The following is a 17151-nucleotide window of genomic DNA, read 5'->3' as shown; positions in this document are numbered from 1 at the left end:
GGGGTCCACGCTCTGACCCTCAGCAAGGGGAGAAGTGGCTGGCAGCAGAGCAGTGGGTGGGGCTGGCAGCTTTCCTTCCACAGCAGAGACCATGGGCCACTTCCGACCATTTTGCTGGCCTCCTCTGGGCCTGCTCTACCAGCTCCATATCTGTGCCGGGATGAGCTGGAGGCAGCTCCAGAGGGGTCTCAGGAGAGCAGAGCAGAGAGGGAGCATCCCCTCCCTCCCCTGCTGGCCACACTGATGGGATGAGCCCAGGACACACTTGGCTTCCTGGGCTGCCAGTGCCCATGGCCAGGTCATGTCCCATTTGTCACCCACCAGAACCCCCAGTTCTCATCCCTCCATCCATCCATCCCTCCATCCATCCATCCATCCATCCATCCATCCATCCATCCATCCATCCATCCATCCATCCATCCATCCATCCTCCCCAGTCTCTGCTGGCCCTGGGAATGGCTCTGCCCCAGGTCCTTGACCCTGCACTCAACTGGGCTGGATCAGCCCAAGGGCTCTGTGGGGAGGAGAGGGAGGGGCAGGGTTTGGGATACTGGGGTCCAGGGTGGGATAATGGGATGCAAGTGGATGGTGCCCTCTGGGAGGCAGCTGAAGATGCAGCCCATCCATCCCTGTGTTGTTCTGCACACCCCTCCTCCTCCTCCGCCCCAGCAGGTCCTAGGGAACCCAAACGGGGGTGACTGGGCACAGGTACTGGTGATGTCTCCTGGCAGGGCTCCCCACTGGTGGGGGAACACAAGGGTGCCCAGGGGCAGCACTTGGAGGGCAATTCCATCCCCTGCTCAAGCTCTGCCCTCCCCAATCCCATCCCAGCCCCACACCAGCAGCACCCAGCACCCCAAGGCACATGAGAGGGGGCGACCCCTCCTTGTGCCCCCTTATCCCAGAGCTGGATCCCAAGGGGCTCTTCCCCCACACCCCAAGCTGGGTGTCCCTGTGAGTGCACCACAACCCCCCCAGTATCCATTCTGAGCCTTTTCCAAAGGAACAGGAATTGGGATCAAAAGGCCACAGGGTGGGCCACCACCTGCCTCAGAACATGGGTGCCCAGGGACAGGGGATGCCCAGGGTCACAGGGTGCCCCCATTCAGTGGAAGCCACAAAGGGTTGCAGACAAGCCAGGTCAGCTGTATTTATTGAGAACAGTTGTGGAGGGATAAAAATATTTCCACTACTCTATAAGAATTTATAAACCTATACTCTCCGATCCGTTAATAAACGCCTCTAGGACCATCATGCCAGGGGAGGGGCTTCCGTAAGAAAATAGCGAGATTAAAAAAAGGAAAGCGCTAAATATTCCCTGCAGGGCCCTGCCCGGAGGGGCCCTGCCCATGGGGGCCACAGGACTCCCGCCGGCACGGGGACACAGGGGGCACAGGCCAGGTGCTGCCCTGGTACCCCAACCCCCGGCCGGGCACAGCCCCCGCCAAACACGCCCCACCCGGGGGACCCCGGCTCGGGGGCCCTGATGGGCACAGGACACATCCCCACGCCAGCGAGCTCCCACTGATCCCACTGATCCCACCACTCCCAGTCCTGCCTGCATCCTCACCATTGCCTGTGGGCTTTCCCGGAACCGGGAGAGGTTTGGATCCATCTGCCCAGGGATGCTGTGAGAGACAGCCAGGGCTCACCCTGGGGACACACAGTGGGGCTTTGCAGGAAGCTGGGGACATCCCTGGGGACACAGGGACACTACACAGAGCCTTGCAGGGTGGTGAAATGGCTGGGAACATCCCAGGGGGACACAGGATGCAACATAGCTCTGTGGGAAAGCAACACAGATGGGGAAAGTCTGGCGGGGGGGGCAAGCTGCAGTGCTCTGTAGGGCAGCAACACCAACCAGGACATGGTGGGGAACATGGGGACACCATGGGGGACATGGGGACACACAGCAGTGCTTCGCTGGGAAGCAGCACAGATGGGGATATCCTTGGAGAATACACAGGGCTGCTGTGCCAAGAAGCAGCAGGGACAAGGACATCCTGGGTACACAGGACACCACAGACAAGCAAGTGGCAGCAGGGGCTGAAATTCCAGCCAGGGCCAGTGCTGTTGCCATGGGGTGAGAGGTGCCACGGGCACAGGACACTCATTATTGCTTTACAGGGCCAACATCACGGTGGGCTGGGGGTGCCCAGCCTCTGATTTGGGGTTCAAGGGATCTTCCCTGGAGACATTGATTCCCAGTGCTCCTTGTGCCACAGCCCTGCTGTCACTCAGTGAGGACAGGGTGAGGACACAGGGCTGGACGCTGACAAGCTTCAGTCCCCCTGCACTGGTGCTGGCATGGAGCAGGACGGTGGCTGTCCCTCCATCCCCTCTGTCCCCTGTGGTCCCCAGGAGCTGCAGTCCCTCATGCCAGCCAAGGCCAGGGGAACAGCCCGGTCCCCCACAGCAGCTGGGGCCTTTAGGAGGCTGGCACCAGTGTCCACTTTTCCTCTTCCCTTAAGCCAGGGCCAAGCTGAGCATAAAGGCTGTAAGCAGGGAGCCCAGGGTGACACGGGGACAAGGGACATGCTGTGGGGACCAGGCTGGATCAGGCTCCCCAGAGCTGTGGAGAAACGGGAAATCAAAGCTTGGGGGACCAAGCTGTGCCCAGTGAGGGGGGGCAGTGGGGCAGGGGACCCCGGGCTGGGTGCTCTGTCGCACGCTGTCCCCTCGTGTCCCCTTGCTGTCCCCTCGGGCACTGGGTGACTGGATAAGGCGATGCTGCAGCTTAAGGTGGTGGGTGGGTGTTGGTACCGAGTCTGGCAGCAGGGCCGGGCGGGTGGAGCGTGATGTAAACATTTCTGATCGGGGTCAGGAGGAGGAGGAGGGATGGGCTAGTGCGAGTCCTTCATCTGCTTCTGGATTTTCTGGAGCATCTCCTGCATCCGCCGCAGCTGGAAGGGAGCAGAGCCAGGATCGTGGATGGTGCCAAGCCCCAGCCACACTGCTCCCGTGCAAATGGGGCTCGGGTTGAGCATCCCAGACAAACTGGGATCGCCAGCAGCTCGGGAGGGGGGAGGGGGGAACCCTTGGATGCACGTCCAGACCCTGCTCTCTGGAGCAGCAGCCGCCGGGGTGCTGCAGGAAGAGTGGCTCCTGATGGCTGTGCCATCGCCGGGGCTGGAGGGAATGGGAACAGAGGTTTGGGTGCTCAGCCCGCCCCACACTCACCTCCTCATCCTTCTCCCGGATGAGCTTCTCCGTCTCCACGTCCGGCACCGGGGGGATCACGGGGATGGGGAAGTCTGTCCCACTCTCCCGGGTCAGCTTGCTGTGGGCAGAGAGCAGGGGTGAGGGTGCTGCCCCAGCCCCCCAGGGACATTCCCCCGCTGATGCCCCAACCCCTGCAGGTCCCCAGCACCCCCCACAGCCCGTGGGCCCCATGGCCACCATCAGAGTGGCTTTTTCCAGGCAAGGGAGATGTGATCGGCCTCAGGCAGCCCCCAAACCTCAGCACCCCCAATCTGCCATGCACCAACCAAGGGCGGACCCAGGGGCTTCCTCCACACCCTCCCATTCTGGGGAGAATCCCACTGGGGTTGGGCTCTCCTGGGGGAGTATTTTCTCTGCTGCTTTAAAACATCAAAACCTCGGCATCTCCCCTCTGTCCCCTGGCCTCAGGATGGGCTCTCCAGGCACTCCACTGCCGTGCCAGCCCCAGGGATGCCCCACACCCTTTTCCCGAGCCTCTGCCCCCATTCAAGCCCATTCCTGCTGGAGAGAGCCTCGAGCATCCCCCTGAGGCTGCGCCACCGCGCAGGACCCGCGCCAGCGCTGTCGATGGCTTCTCCCGTGCCCGCGGCACTGGGGGGGACCAGCTCTCCCACCCGTCCCTGTGGATGCCACGTGCCACCCCAGCGGGCAACAAGGCCGGGACACCAACAGCAGCTGGCACGGTCACACGTGCTGCCACGTGCCACCTCCACATGCCACCGCCTGCGCGGCCCCTCCGGACAAAGGGTTGATGGACACCGGTGGGGCACGGGCAGGACGGGCCATCCCTGTCTGGAACAGGATGGGCAATCCCTGTCCCAGCCAGGACAGGCCATCCCTGTCTGGAACAGCACGGGCCATCCCTGTCCCGGCCAGGACGGGCCATCCCTGTCCCGGCCAGGACGGGCCATCCCTGTCCCAGCCAGGACAAGCCATCCCTGTCTGGAACAGGACGGGCCATCCCTGTCTGGAACAGGACGGGCAATCCCTGTCCCAGCCAGGACGGGCCATCCCTGTCCCAAGTAGGACGGGCCATCCCTGTCTGGAAAAGGATGGGCCATCACTGTCCCAGCCAGGACGGGCCATCCCTGTCCCAGCCAGGACGGGCCATCCCTGTCTGGAACAGGACGGGCCATCCCTGTCTGGAACAGGACGGGCAATCCCTGTCCCAGCCAGGATGGGCAATCCCTGTCCCAGCCAGGACGGGCCATCCCTGTCCCAGCCAGGATGGGCCATCCCTGTCTGGAACAGGACGGGCAATCCCTGTCTGGAACAGGACGGGCCATCCCTGTCTGGAACAGGACGGGCCATCCCTGTCCCAAGCAGGACAGGCCATCCCTGTCCCAGCCAGGACGGGCCATCCCTGTCCCAAGCAGGACGGGCCATCCCTGTCTGGAACAGGACGGGCCATCCCTGTCTGGAACAGGACGGGCAATCCCTGTCCCGGCCAGGACGGGCCATCCCTGTCCCAGCCAGGAAGGGCCATCCCTGTCTGGAACAGGACGGGCCATCCCTGCCTGCGGGGTCCCGCAGTGTCGGGGGCTGGGCCAGAGCCAGGGACGGGGTTTGGCCGCCTCAGGAGCCGCTTTGGAAAGCACTGCCGTTGTCTCGGCTTTGGCCGTGGGGGACGTGGAGAGCACGTGGAGCTCCTGCCAGCCCTGGCAGCAGCACGAAGCTGGAGCCGGGCACTAGCAATAGGGTTAGCAGCAAAGGCTCTCAGCACCCCAAAATCACATCCCTGGGAGGGCAGCACAACGGGGGCACCTGTCCCTTGGGCAGCCTTGGGGGCTCAGTGCCACCAAACAGTGAGACATCCCCCAAACCTGGGTGAGCCGGGGTGACACCACCAGAACACAGTGTCCTTTGGCACCCCAAGGGCAGCTTGTGTGGGACACGAGTGGGTGGCCACAGGGCCAGAGTGGGTGGGCACAGGGCTGGCTCACCCCGAGAGCAGCTGCCTGGGCCTTGCGCAGGCACAGAAGGACCAAGACAGCGTTGGGTACCAACAAGCACTTTTATAGAGGGGCCAGGGGGTGGCAGGGGGAGCAGGGCGAGGGCCAGCGGCCCCGGCCGGTCCCGGCTCAGTCAGCGGAGCAGTCCCCGCAGCACAGCCTCAGCACGGAGGAATGGCTCCTGCCCCGGGGCACACAGGGAGAGACACTTAGAGGTGCCTATAGCCACTGCCAGCCCCCCACAGCACAGCTCCAGTCCCCCGGGACCCACAGAGCCTCCGCTCACTCCCACACTGCTCTGACCCCCGGCTGGAGGGTCCCACTGGGGACCCTGCCTGTGGGGGATCCCTCAGCACCTCGAGGTGGCTGATCCACGAGCAGAGCCCCAGCACTGGCTTTTGCTGTGCTCCTGCCGGAGCCTGCTAGGATGCAAGGACCCCCTCCCTGTTGGAGCATCCCCCCACAGCCAGCCCCAGGGGGATGCAGGATTCCCCTCGGTTTTGAAGCATCCCCCAAGACACACCCAGCCCAGAGGGGACAGACAGTACCCCTTGCTGCCAGAGCACACCCCTGGCCCCAGCCCCAGCCCTGGGGGCACATGGGGTCCCCCTCACTGCTGGCACATGCCCCTCAAACCAGTCCCAGCTCTGGGGAAATGCAGTGTCCCCCTTGCTACCCGAGCATCCCCCCAGCCACCCCGGGGCCACATGCTGCCCCTCACTGCTGGAGTGTCTCAGCTAAGACAGACCCAGCCTGGGGGGATGCAGGGCCCCCTCACTGCCGGAGCAACCCCCCCAGGCACTCCCAGCCCCGGGGCACAGCAGGGGCCCTTCACCACACCGGGGCTGCCCAGCGCAGCACCGGGGCTCCCCGGCGCGGCCCCACGCGCAGCCCTGACCTGTGGACACGGCCCTCGCGGTGGGTGGGGTCACCCCGAAGAGAGGAACCCCCGGCCCAGCCCAGCCCGGCCCGTACTTGCGGTTCCGCTCCTTGACCACCATGCGGGTCATGCTCTGGATGCACTGCGTGCGGTAGTTCTCGTAGTGCGTCTCCCGCGTCACGTCCTTCAGGTCCTGCATGTGCGTCCTCACCAGCATCGTCCGCAGCTTCACGAAGTCGCAGTGGGACGGGTTCTCCACTGCGGGGGATGCGGGGTCAGGGGGCCACAGCCTGTCCCAGCCCCAGGGCTGCGACGGGCACACCGTGTCCCTGTCCCCAAAGGCCGCAGGCCGCCAGGGACGGCCCAGCGTTACCTTCCACGATGCCCCAGGGGTAGAGGCGCCCGCGGACGCGCCGGCCCTTGGCCTCCACCACCGTGTTGCTGCCGATGACAGCGAAGGGGATGCTCTCCTGCAAGGGCAGGGGGGGATCAGCAGGGCCCTGCCATGACCCCAACCTGCCAGGACCCGCATCCCTCCACGTGCCCTCCTCGGCTGTGCCTAGCACCCATTTGCCAAGATATTCCAAAGGTGTGGAGAGCCCCAGTGGGACAGCAGAGGCCGTGGCATGTGTTTCCCCACCCAAACCCCATGCTACCAAGCTGCAGGTGTCACCTGTGGGATCTTGGTGACATGTCTGGGTAGTGAGATATGTGCCAGCCCCTCCATGCTGGAGAGCTTGCACAGCCCCAGAGAGTCCTGCAGGTACCCCAGGGTGACGTGTCCTCCCGGCCACAGGGCTCTGCCCCTCCAGTGATGGAGCTGGAGGAGCCAGACCCACCTTCAGTGCCTGGTCTTGCAGCTTGAACTCCTCGTCCTCGTCCGAATCGCACTCAGGAAATTGGTAGATGCGGATGCCGTGGTGGTCAATCTCCTCCCGGATCTGGAGGCAAACAGCCCCCTGAGGGCAGGGCTCCGGCCTGGCCTTGGGAAGGGTGTGGGAGGCACTACACAGGGCCAATGGCATCCAAAAGCCTGGTCCCACCAGACCAGATGTCATGGACACCCCCCAGTCCTTCCAACGCCCAGCTGAGCCCTGGGCGGATGTGTCCTTAGTGGCCGTGGGGGCAACATGGTCCTCTACAATGCTGCAAGCCTAGAAAATGCTCCAGGGCAAATTCCAGACGGGAGATAGATGGAGACCCCAGGGCAACTCCACGCCCAGAGACCAGCTAGCCCACCTCCCCTCACCTTGTTCTTCATGCGCTCCACCTCGGCAGGGGTCAGGGTGTCAGCCTTGGCCAGCACGGGCACGATGTTCACGCGCTGGTGCAGAGCTCTCATGAACTCCACGTCCAGGGGCCGGAGCCTGCGGGGGGAGCCTCGTGAGCCCCGTCCCACCGAGCCCCTGCCCCACCCCCGGCCGCGTGGGCAGGGCTGCCTGTACCCGTGGCCAAAGGGCGAGATGAAGTAGATGCAGCAGTGCACTCGGTTGTCCTGGATGTTTTTCCGGTTGAGGCCACTTTCGTCACGGAAATACTGCTCAAACTGCTGGTCAATGTAGTCAGCCACCGGCTTCCAGCTGCAGGGACAGTGAGGTGACACCGAGACCTCTGTGAGACACCCCTGCTCTCTGTGGACCCCCAGCTCAATATCTCCGTGGCTCAGCACCTAAGCATCCCACCCACCATGAGGTGTCTGCCCTGGGGAGACCCCCACTCTGTGGCACTCACCACTCGGTGTTGTTGACGGCGTCCCCGAAGCCTGGCGTGTCCACGATGGTCAGGCGCAGCTTGACCCCCTTCTCCTCGATGTCCACCACGTGTTTGGTGATCTCCACCGTCTGCGTGATGCGCTCTGTAGGGAGGGACATATGTCACCAGGGGAGACACCAAGTGTCATCCCCCACCCTGGGAGCTGGGTGACCTGGCTGGATCAGCCCTGATGCATGCCATGCTCCAGCCCGGGAGAGGACGCTCCATAGTCTCCACATCCCCATGGATGGGCACCCAGCCCTTGGTGGCTGTGCCACTGCCACCCCAGGACCCCAGCTCAGGCAGCACAGGGGTCTGCTGGGGCTGGGCCTTGCTGCAGGAGCTTTTCAGGTGACCTCACAGCTCCAGACTGCACGTGCCCCTTCACCCCAGGACCCTCCATGTCCCTGCATCCCCAAGGATGCTGCATTGTGTGTTTTGGCTTTCACTCCAAGCAACGGAAACAAATCAAACAAACCCCTCGAACTCCTGGGGATTTGGGCAAGTTTGGGCCATTTTAATTCAAAAACTGGCTGCAGCTGAACTGGCACTCTGCCCCAGCCCCTGACTGTCCCCAACCTCCCAGAAATGCTGTGGCTCCAGCCAATCCCCAGCAAGCCAGGGCTTGTTTTCCCCGTGGAAATAAAGTCCCCGTGGGGGGTCCCCATCCTGTGCAGAGGGCTCCCCACTGCCTCAGAGTGGTCCCCAGTGCCAGTGAGCAGCTGGCAACACAATACATGTCATTTCAGGGGAGCCTGGCTGGGCAGGGAAAGGGGCTGCAGCCCCCAGGAGCATCCCTGGGCTCTGCCACTGCCCAGGTCACCCAGGACACCCTTGTGGACGGTGACTGTCCCCTGACCTTCAGCGTTGAGCAGCTTGCGGTCCCTGTACATGTCCGTCAGGAAGAGGCTGTTGACTAGGGTGGACTTGCCCAGCCCGGATTCCCCTGAGAAAGCAGGACAAAGATGAGGGAGGCAGCCAGGACCTTCCCTCCCCAGTGCAGGGTGTTTGGGACGCAGAGTGGGGTCAGCACCCCCAGGCCGGCTGGAGCCCCATACCTGCCACCATGAGGGTGAAGTCAAAGCCCTTCTTCACAGACTTGCGATGCACCTGGTTGGGCAGCGTGGCAAAGCCCACATACTCCTTGTCATCCTGCAAAGGGCAGAGGGGACATGGGACAGGGACACCACCAGCCCTCCTCCTACCCTGAAAAACCCTGCTTCCCCCTACCCCCAAAGGGATTCCCAGGTCTGGAGTTCCAGGGGCTGAGGCCATGCCTGCCCAAAGCCTTTGTGCTCACAAGATGGGAACATCCTCCATCTCGCAGCCCCTCGCCCCACGTGTGTGTCCCCCCCCTCCCCACGGACACATCCTGCACCTCGGAGGAGTCGTAGGGGTCCAGCTGTCCCCAGGGGCTCCGCGGGCGGCTGGGGCTGGGGGGCGGGGGGGCGGCAATGTGCTGCTGGAAATCCGAGGGCCGGGAGCGGGAGAAAATCCTGGCGTCTCTCTCGTCACTGGCTTCGTCTGGGGGGACCCTGGCCACGCTGCCCAGGGGGTGGCCAGGCTCCCGCCGGCTCTCCGGGGCCTCCACCTTCCTGGAGCTGTCAGCTGGTGGGCAATCCCGCAGGAACTGGGTCAGCTCAGCCTCGTCCGAGTCCTCCTTCAGGAAACGTTTTATCTGGGGACCGAGGGAGGAGGTGACACTGGTGGTGTCAGTGCCAGCCCGACGTGGCACCACGCAGCTCAGCCTCACAAGCCCCCAAGCCGCAGCAGCCAGACACATGCACCCTAAAAGTGTCAGGGATGGGAGGAGAGACGTAACACGGCCACCCCACGGGACCAGCCACCACCCTGGGGACAGCCACGGGTACAGCCATGGGGATGGCAGTGGGGACAGCCGTGGTCCCGTGCACCTCGGGCGCTTACGACTTGTGGCGTGGGGACGGCAGCCAGCTCCTGGCACTCCGGGGGACAGGGGTAGGCACCTTCCCCCTGGGCACCCCGCCGCTCCTCGGGGTCTTCTGGGGCAGCCAGGACCCCCCCGCGCCCCATGGCCTGCCAGGAGGACAGGGAGGGGGCCGGGAGGAGGCAGAGACACCAAGAACAGATGAAGAGCGATTGGAGGGTGGCCTGAGCAGGGCTGCAGCCGGGGGAAGGCAGATAGCGGGCAGGGGTCCCTGGTGCCCATGCCCCCCCGCCCACTGCGGGGTGTCAGCACAGGGGCCCCCGTCCCCGCAGTCCCAGGAGAAAACCAGGGCAGGGTGCCCGGCCCAGAGACATGACCAGGACCCCGACATCCCCCACCCCGGCTCTTCCCGTGGAGCGGAGCGCGGGCAGCAGGCGGGGGGCTGGGGGCACAGGCACAGCTGTCCCCGAGCGGCTGCCCGTGGGGTGGCGGGGCTGGGACGGGGGACGGGAACGCCGGCATTGGGATGGCTCCACATCCTGTTTATAAGAGCTGGCGGGAGGAGATGCGTTCCCAAGGGCACGTCCGGCAGCAGCTCCCGTGGGACCGAGCCCTGCTGCCAGCAGGCACCAACGTCCCCAAGGTCCCAAGGCAGCTGCCAGGCGACCCCAGCTCCAAAAAAGAGGCACGCAGGAGCCGGGGGAGCCCGTGACCCTGCGGGCTCTCTGTTGGGGGAGTGCCCCCCCAGACCGGGGCCTCGAGGCGAGATACCTCCATGGGGACACGTGTCCTCCCCTACGCCTTGTCCCCGCTCGCTGGCGGGGCGGGCAGCGGTGCCGGCGGCAAGGCGAGATGCTCGGAATTAGCGGGCTGGAAACAAGGTCACGGCGCTGCCCGGGCTGAGCGCTCGCACGCCTGGCCCCGCTCCCGCTGCCCGGCGGCCACAGCACGGGGACCACGGGGCCAGGCTGGGGGGCAGCAGGTGGTCCCGTGGCGGGGGCTGTGGGACCCCCGTGTCCCACTCTGCCCCAGTGGGTCCCGAGTGCTCGGTGGGTCTGTGTGGCCGCAGCATCCTCTTCCTCCCCGCCCTTGACCCGGGGGCCTCAGCGCCAGCCCCCAGCGCAGCCCGGCCGTGGACACTTGCGGATAGGAGGTGATGCCACCACCAGCGGGGAGCGCTTCCAGCCCTGCTGCCGCTCCATCCCTCGGGGATCCAGCCCTTTTGGGGCTCGCCCTCGTCTCCCACCCCCGGCGAAGCCGATGACTTCGGCAGTGCCGCGGCACCGAGGGTCGCGCCGCATCCCTGGGGGTTCTGCAGCAAGTGCGGCCCCTGGCAGGGCTGTCCCAGGGACGGAGGATCAGCTGTGGCACCTTCCCGCAGAACCGGGCTGGTCCGTGCCCCCCATCCCCTCTGCCCCCTCTCTCGCCCCGCCAGGACGGGCGCTGCCCCCGTACCTCTTGCCCAGGCTGCAGCTCGGGGCAGGTGGCCATGGCACAGCCCGCGTCGCCCGTGGCCAGCAGAAGATGCCGAGTGGCACCGGCTGCGGCGAGGGCTGTGGAGCAGCATTAGCATAACTCCACCCTGGGCAGGCCCCCGCCGGGCGCCCGCGGCACCCAGGAGCCAGGCACGGCCCCTGTGAGGGGCACGGCAGTGGAGACGGACCCCTAGGCAGAGCCAAACCCAGCTCCTGCCCGGCTGTGAAGGTTTCAAGAACCAGCTGTCATCGGCCAAGGGAGGTCCTGGGGGGGCTGCAGGACCACCAGCACCCCTGGGCTGAGCGCACAGATTGGCTACAGCCCAGGAGGACACTCAGTCCTTGGGAACGCCTCTGTCCCAGGACAAAACCCTAAACCTAACCCACTCCATCCTGGGACAAAACTCCCTCTTGTCCCAGGATAAAATTCCTCCCCATCCCAGTGCACACCATGTCCACTCCCACTGCCCATCTGGAGCACACCCCAGCAGGGCTCCACAGCCTCTTTGAGGTCAGAAACTCAGTTTTCCCACACTTTTGCACCTGACACTTAAAGCTTCCCCACGTGGCTTCAAGCTCTTCCTCGAACTGGGCCTGGCTAGGAAGGACCAGCCCTGGCCCGGGAGAAGCAGCTACGCTGCCCACCGCGGGGATCTCAGGCAGAAGCTCCAACATTCCTGCCTCGACTTTGCCAGCTCATCCCTGGGAGGCAAAGGGTTAACAGTGCCCCAGGAGGAGCCGTGGGTGGCAGTCAGGATTCCCCAGCTGTCACTTCGGGGTCACCAGGGATGGTGATTCACCTTGATGCGTGTCGAGATGCATCAGAGCAGCTCAGGCGCGATCCAGGGTCGCTCGGCCACTTTCCCAGCGTCCCAGCCCGCACTCCCGGCAGGAGCAGGGATTTACGGCAGCGAGAGCCCGGGGCTGTGTCGGTGCCCCCGTAAGCAGATTACACACGCGGCTGAGTGCAAGCCGGCCTCACACCCGGGCTGTCAGCGGCCCCGCAGCCCCAGCGAGGGCCCGCACGCGCAGCCTCGTCCCCGCCTGTCACTCTGCATCACACCGTCCCCGCGCGGTGACAGCCCGAGGGATGCGGCGCGGGGGGACACGGGGGCAGCGGGCAAAGCCTGACCTAAGAAAGCCACCGGCTGCCCCTGAGCGTCGTTCCCCGGGTACTATATTCCCACGGGAGGTGTTTTCCCCGTCTGCTTCTGCAGGGAAAGGAAGGGAACATCCCGGCGAGGTGCTGTCCCTACCGCCAGGCTGACAGAGGCGGTCCCAAGCCCTCTAAAGGTGACACCCAGAACGCCACCCGCGGCACAGCCACGATGTCACTATGACTGAGTATCCCAGGCACAAAAGCTCTCCCAAAGGCACGAACCCCGCGCAGGACAAGCCCCCAGCGAAAGCTCAGCGCTGCCAGGACCAGGCCAGCTCGCTCCCAGGGAGACAGGACCTGGGCTCTGCCTGCTCGGCCCTGCCTCTGGATGCACGGCTGCTGCACAATCAGTGTACCCCCAGCTCTGCCATCCCACCCATCAGCAGCATTCCAGATGGGAAATTGAGTCTCCCGGCAGCTCCAAGAGGAGCAGAGTGCTGGGCATCCCAAGGATGGGGGCTAGGCTGTGGTGTGGGTCCCTGCTCTGGGCAGGAGGTCAGCACCAGGCAGGTGAGCACCAGGGATGAGAGCCACAGCCCTTGGTGCAGCAGCTGTAGTCCCTCTCCTGCAGGGAATCCTCCAGCTTGAAGGGCCTGTGAGCACCTGACTGGGGACCCCAGGATGGGACCATGGCTCCCTGTGAGCCAGGACATGACAGCGAGGCCTGTCCAGGCTGAAAACCAGGTGACATCTCAGATGTGACCCACTCAGAGCGGGAGCAGAGAGACCGGGGCGGGGGGGGGGGGAGGGGGGGGGGACACAAACCAGCGTTCATGCTGCTCCTCCGGGCCAGCTGGGAACTGCTCTGGGAACAGAGGGATGTGGCACTGGTGGCAGGGGCACCGGCTCTGCCTCTGTGGGTCTTTCTGTTCTGGAGCACCTCCAGCCCCAGCTCACCCCACGTGCACGGGCGAGGGAGCCCAGCTGCCCGCAGTCCCCAGCTGTGACTGCCGTCCCCCCGCGATGTTTCGGAGGCTGATGTGTACATCCCACAGCCACAGTCTGGAGCCTGTCGGGAAGGCGCTCCGTTGCGACACGCTCCGCCAGCCGCCCTCCTCTCTGGTTTCACTGCATCCAGCTCCGGAGGAATGTGCCGGGCTGGTTCCCACGGCGGCTGCCGGGGCAGCGCGGCCGCAGCACTCCCCACTGAGGCCACTTGTCCCAGCGGCCACAAGCCGGTGCCACGCGAGCCACGGCCGCAGCCCTCCGTCCTCATCCCGACCCTGGACACAGCCCGAGGTCCCCGTGGAGACGTGGCCTGGCCGGGCGGCTCCTGGGAACCTGCCACCACCGCGGAGAAGTGAGGCAGAACGGGAGATGCAGAACAAGCTCCCGCGGGCTGGGAATGCCAGCGGCGGCTCCGGACCTTGCCGGTGAGTACAGAGCCGGCTCCCTGCGTGTGACGGTCCCGGCCGAGGGCCCGGCCAGGCTGGCAGTGCCATCAGCGCCGCAGCCCGGGGACCTGCCAAGAGCTGGGAACCGATGCTCGGCACGGAACCGCACCAGAGCGGCTCCCGCTGACAACGCACGGACACCCGTGGGGGGAGCGCAGGACGGGGTGACACGCAGGTGACGCTCCCGAGCGCTGCCCTCCCGGATGCCCTGGTAAGGGGCCCGTGGGCCCCCGCGTCCCCCGGAGCTGCCGCTCTCCGGGACCGGGCAGGTGCTGCCCCGCCGCCCGTGTCCCCCCCCGCGCTCCGCTGCGGCACCGGCGGCCCTGGTCCGCTCCGCCCCCGCTCACCGTCACCTTCACGGAGGGCAGCGGGCTGCGGGAGCGGGCCCGTGCCACGGTGCGGGGCGATGCGGGGCAGCCCGGCACGGGCCGGTCCCACGTCCGCGCCGGCCTTACCATGGCTGCGGCGCCGGGCGCCGTCCGGGAGCGGCGGCTGCCGATGGGCACGGCCGGGCCCCGCGCGGATTAGCAGAAATAGCAGCGGCGGGGGCGGGGGCGGCCCCGGGGCGGGGCGGGCGGGGGGGCGGGCGGGGCGGCCGCTCGGCATCACCGGCAGCGGCACCGGGCACCGGCATCGGCAACAGCGCCCGGCACCGCGCACTGCACACGGGTACAGGCAGCAGCACCAGCGCTCGGCGTCGGCACCGGGACCGAAGAATGGGCACCGCGCACCAGGACCAGACACCGCACACTGGGCACTGGCACCACGCTCTGGGTACCAGCACCGGGCACTGGCCATCAGCATCCAGCCTTGGCCTTCGGCTCTGGCATCAATACCTGGCACTGGCACTGGGCACTCTCTTTGGCACTGGGGCCGGGCACCGTGCACCGGCTCTGGCAGCACTCACCGGGCACCGGGAACTGCACTGTGGCACAAGGTGGTGGCACAGGACAGCAGCACCAGGCACAGGGCTCCAGCATCAGCACTGGGGCACCAGCACCAGGAACAAGACACTGCAGCAGGGTCAGAGCACCAGTACCAGGGACAGGGCACCAGTACTGGGTGCTGGGCATTGGCAGGGCCCAGTGCAGGCAGTGGGTACAAGGCCACAGCACCAGTTAGTGGTGCAGGTGGCCCCCGTGACAGTGAGTGACCTCCTGGCAGTGTCACCAGCATCAGGCATTACCCTGCAGGTACCAGGTACTGCGCAGGAGGCACTGGGCTCCACACCAGCCACTGGCTCTTGGGAACACTGGGCATCAGTTAGGGGGTGTTAGGTACTGGGAAAACACCCCAGCACCACACATCCCACATCACCTGCTGGGTACCAGGGACTGGTGACTGCACTGGGCAGGGGTCACCAAATCCCAGTCTCCCAGTGTTCCCTCTGCAAAATCCCAGCCTGCCTCCCCCTCTCGAAGCCCTTCCCAGGGCTGCTGAGCCATCCTGCCCCTGGCTGGTGGGCTGGCAAAGGGACCCAGGCACCCGGCTGGCCGTGCCCCTCTCCCCATCCCACCCCCATCCCACCTCACGGATGGTAGCACCTTCCCGGGATGCCCCCGGCCCCGAGCCCATGTGAGTGGCAGTGGCACGAGGCTGTGTCCCCGTGTCCCTGAGGGCAGGGAGGATGCTGGCACCGCGGGCGGGGTTGCCCAGAGCGCTCGTGTTCCGGTCATGAAAGGGGCCAGGGGAGCCTTGGCCGCGGTGGCCGCTCCCCGTGGTGAGCAGCTGGCAGAGCTCAGCCCTCCCCAAATTTCAGTCTCCTGGCCCAGCTGCTCCCCAGGACTGTCCTTGTCCCACCTCAAATTCACTCCAAGCCAGGGAGCTGGTGAGGTCGCATGCATTCTCAGCACATCCCTCTCATGAGCTTCCCCTCACTTGCCTCAGTTTCCCTGCCCATGAAAAAAGCCAGAGGTAATTCCCCAGGAGGAAAAGACAGATCCAGCCCCAGTCAGGCTCTGACTGAAGCTGTGTGACTCCACACAGCTAGTGGGGACTATCTCAGCCTTGTCCCCAACCTTGCCACTGCCTGGAATCTATTTCCCTTGGACGTTACAGATCCAGGCTGTGTCCAGATGGCTCTACATTCCCTTTATTCCCATAACTAAGCATCATAGGCTCAGCACAGCCTCAGAGAGCACCGGTGGCTACCACGACCCTGTATTCAAGGGGTCCAGGCAGGGATCCTTCTCTCCCAGCACTTCATCTTGGCCGGCTGGGGGGGTCCAAGCAGGGGCAGGTAGGGGCAGGCAGGGGCAGGCAGGTGAGGATGGCTGTTTACATCCCTAATCCCCACAGCCAGCGCTTTCCTCCAGGATTACCGGGGATTAGGGGCTCGGGGGCTCCAGGAGCTGAGCCTGGGCTCTCCCTGCCCTTCAAGGAGCAGCGCTGAGCCCCGCGGGGGTGGGAGGGCACTGCCGGGGTGAGCCGGGCGCTCTCAGGCCGGCACTGCCGGGATGAGCCGGGCGTTCCCAGCCCGGCACTGCTGGGATGAGCTCGGTGTTCTCGACCTGGCCAGCTGGCACAGCCCGGAGCAATCACCCGCTTGCCACGGCCTTGCTCCGGTAGTCCAGTGCCCATCGAGGCCAGGGAGCTGCAACCTGGGCTTTACACAGAGCATTAAAAGCTGAAGGGATCAGCTACAGAGAGGGAGGGGACACAGGGGCTGCATGTTCCTGTCTGGGAGATGACGCCAAGGGGAGCGATGGTAACGCCCAGGGAGGGCGGCACAGCTAGAGAGGTCCCCAAGGTCCCTGAGGCACCCCGGGGTCCCTCGGGCCGGCAGCAGCTGCGATCCTAGGTCCCGGCCCGCTGGGAAGTCTCTGATCGCCACCGGGGCCCGGAGCTCTATAATTACCATGGGAGGCTGAGTTATTTTGGGAAGCGGCTTTGCTGCTGCCAAAGCTTTTATTCCTCCAAACCAAAACAAGATGGAAAGAGCCCAGCCCAGGATGCTGCATCCGGCGGGCGTGGGGAGTTTAACCTCCTCGCTGCCTGCACCGGGGCTGCCGGCTCCCCCTGCCCGCACCGGCATCACCCAGCGCTGCCCGGGGCTTGGGCTGCCCTGGAGGGTTCCAAGGAGGGTCGTGGGGGGAAGACTTGGTGTCACGAAGACCACAGGGTGTCAGCCAAGCATGGGATGGGGCTGGGGTCAGTCCCATCCTCGTCTGCTGGCAGGTCCAGAGGCCACATGCTCGGATGCTTCCCTGCATCTGCCGTGAGAACCTCTATTTTTAGCTCTTTCTCTTGTACCAGGTCCCATCTGGGGGCCTTCCCAGGGCGGTGGCTGGGCCAAGGAATACCATGTGCAGGGAGTAGAGCACCTCACTGCAGTGACACATCCCAGGGGACAAAGCCCCAAGGGTCCATCCCCAAAGCCACCGAGCAGAGGCAGAAGTTCTGCTCTCCCCT

The 17151-nt window shown here is 65.4% G+C and overlaps 1 protein-coding gene across 2 annotated transcripts; it reads right to left on the bottom strand.

The window, feature by feature from the left end:
• Nucleotides 1-2667: 2667 nt before the first annotated feature.
• On the bottom strand, nucleotides 2668-14334 carry SEPTIN4 (septin 4). Of its 2 annotated transcripts, none has more exons than XM_068210103.1 (12): nucleotides 14196-14334; nucleotides 9185-9484; nucleotides 8865-8958; nucleotides 8666-8752; nucleotides 7786-7909; nucleotides 7500-7634; nucleotides 7304-7421; nucleotides 6894-6995; nucleotides 6428-6524; nucleotides 6150-6312; nucleotides 3181-3280; nucleotides 2668-2903 (listed from the first exon to the last, which is right to left on the bottom strand). In XM_068210103.1, exons 1-12 carry the CDS (start codon nucleotides 14196-14198, stop codon nucleotides 2844-2846), a joined length of 1383 nt encoding a protein of 460 aa, XP_068066204.1. In that variant the 5' UTR covers nucleotides 14199-14334; the 3' UTR covers nucleotides 2668-2843. The 2 variants fall into 2 exon arrangements, with proteins under 2 accessions (XP_068066204.1, XP_068066203.1); XM_068210102.1 differs by lacking the exon at nucleotides 14196-14334 and adding an exon at nucleotides 11168-11435.
• Between the last annotated feature and the right edge of the window lie 2817 nt (nucleotides 14335-17151).

The sequence above is a fragment of the Anomalospiza imberbis genome, chromosome 20, assembly GCF_031753505.1.
Source record: "Anomalospiza imberbis isolate Cuckoo-Finch-1a 21T00152 chromosome 20, ASM3175350v1, whole genome shotgun sequence".
Taxonomy (NCBI): domain Eukaryota; kingdom Metazoa; phylum Chordata; class Aves; order Passeriformes; family Viduidae; genus Anomalospiza; species Anomalospiza imberbis.
The sequence above is the reverse complement of the archived record's forward strand: the minus strand, read 5'-3'. Positions and strand labels throughout refer to the sequence as shown.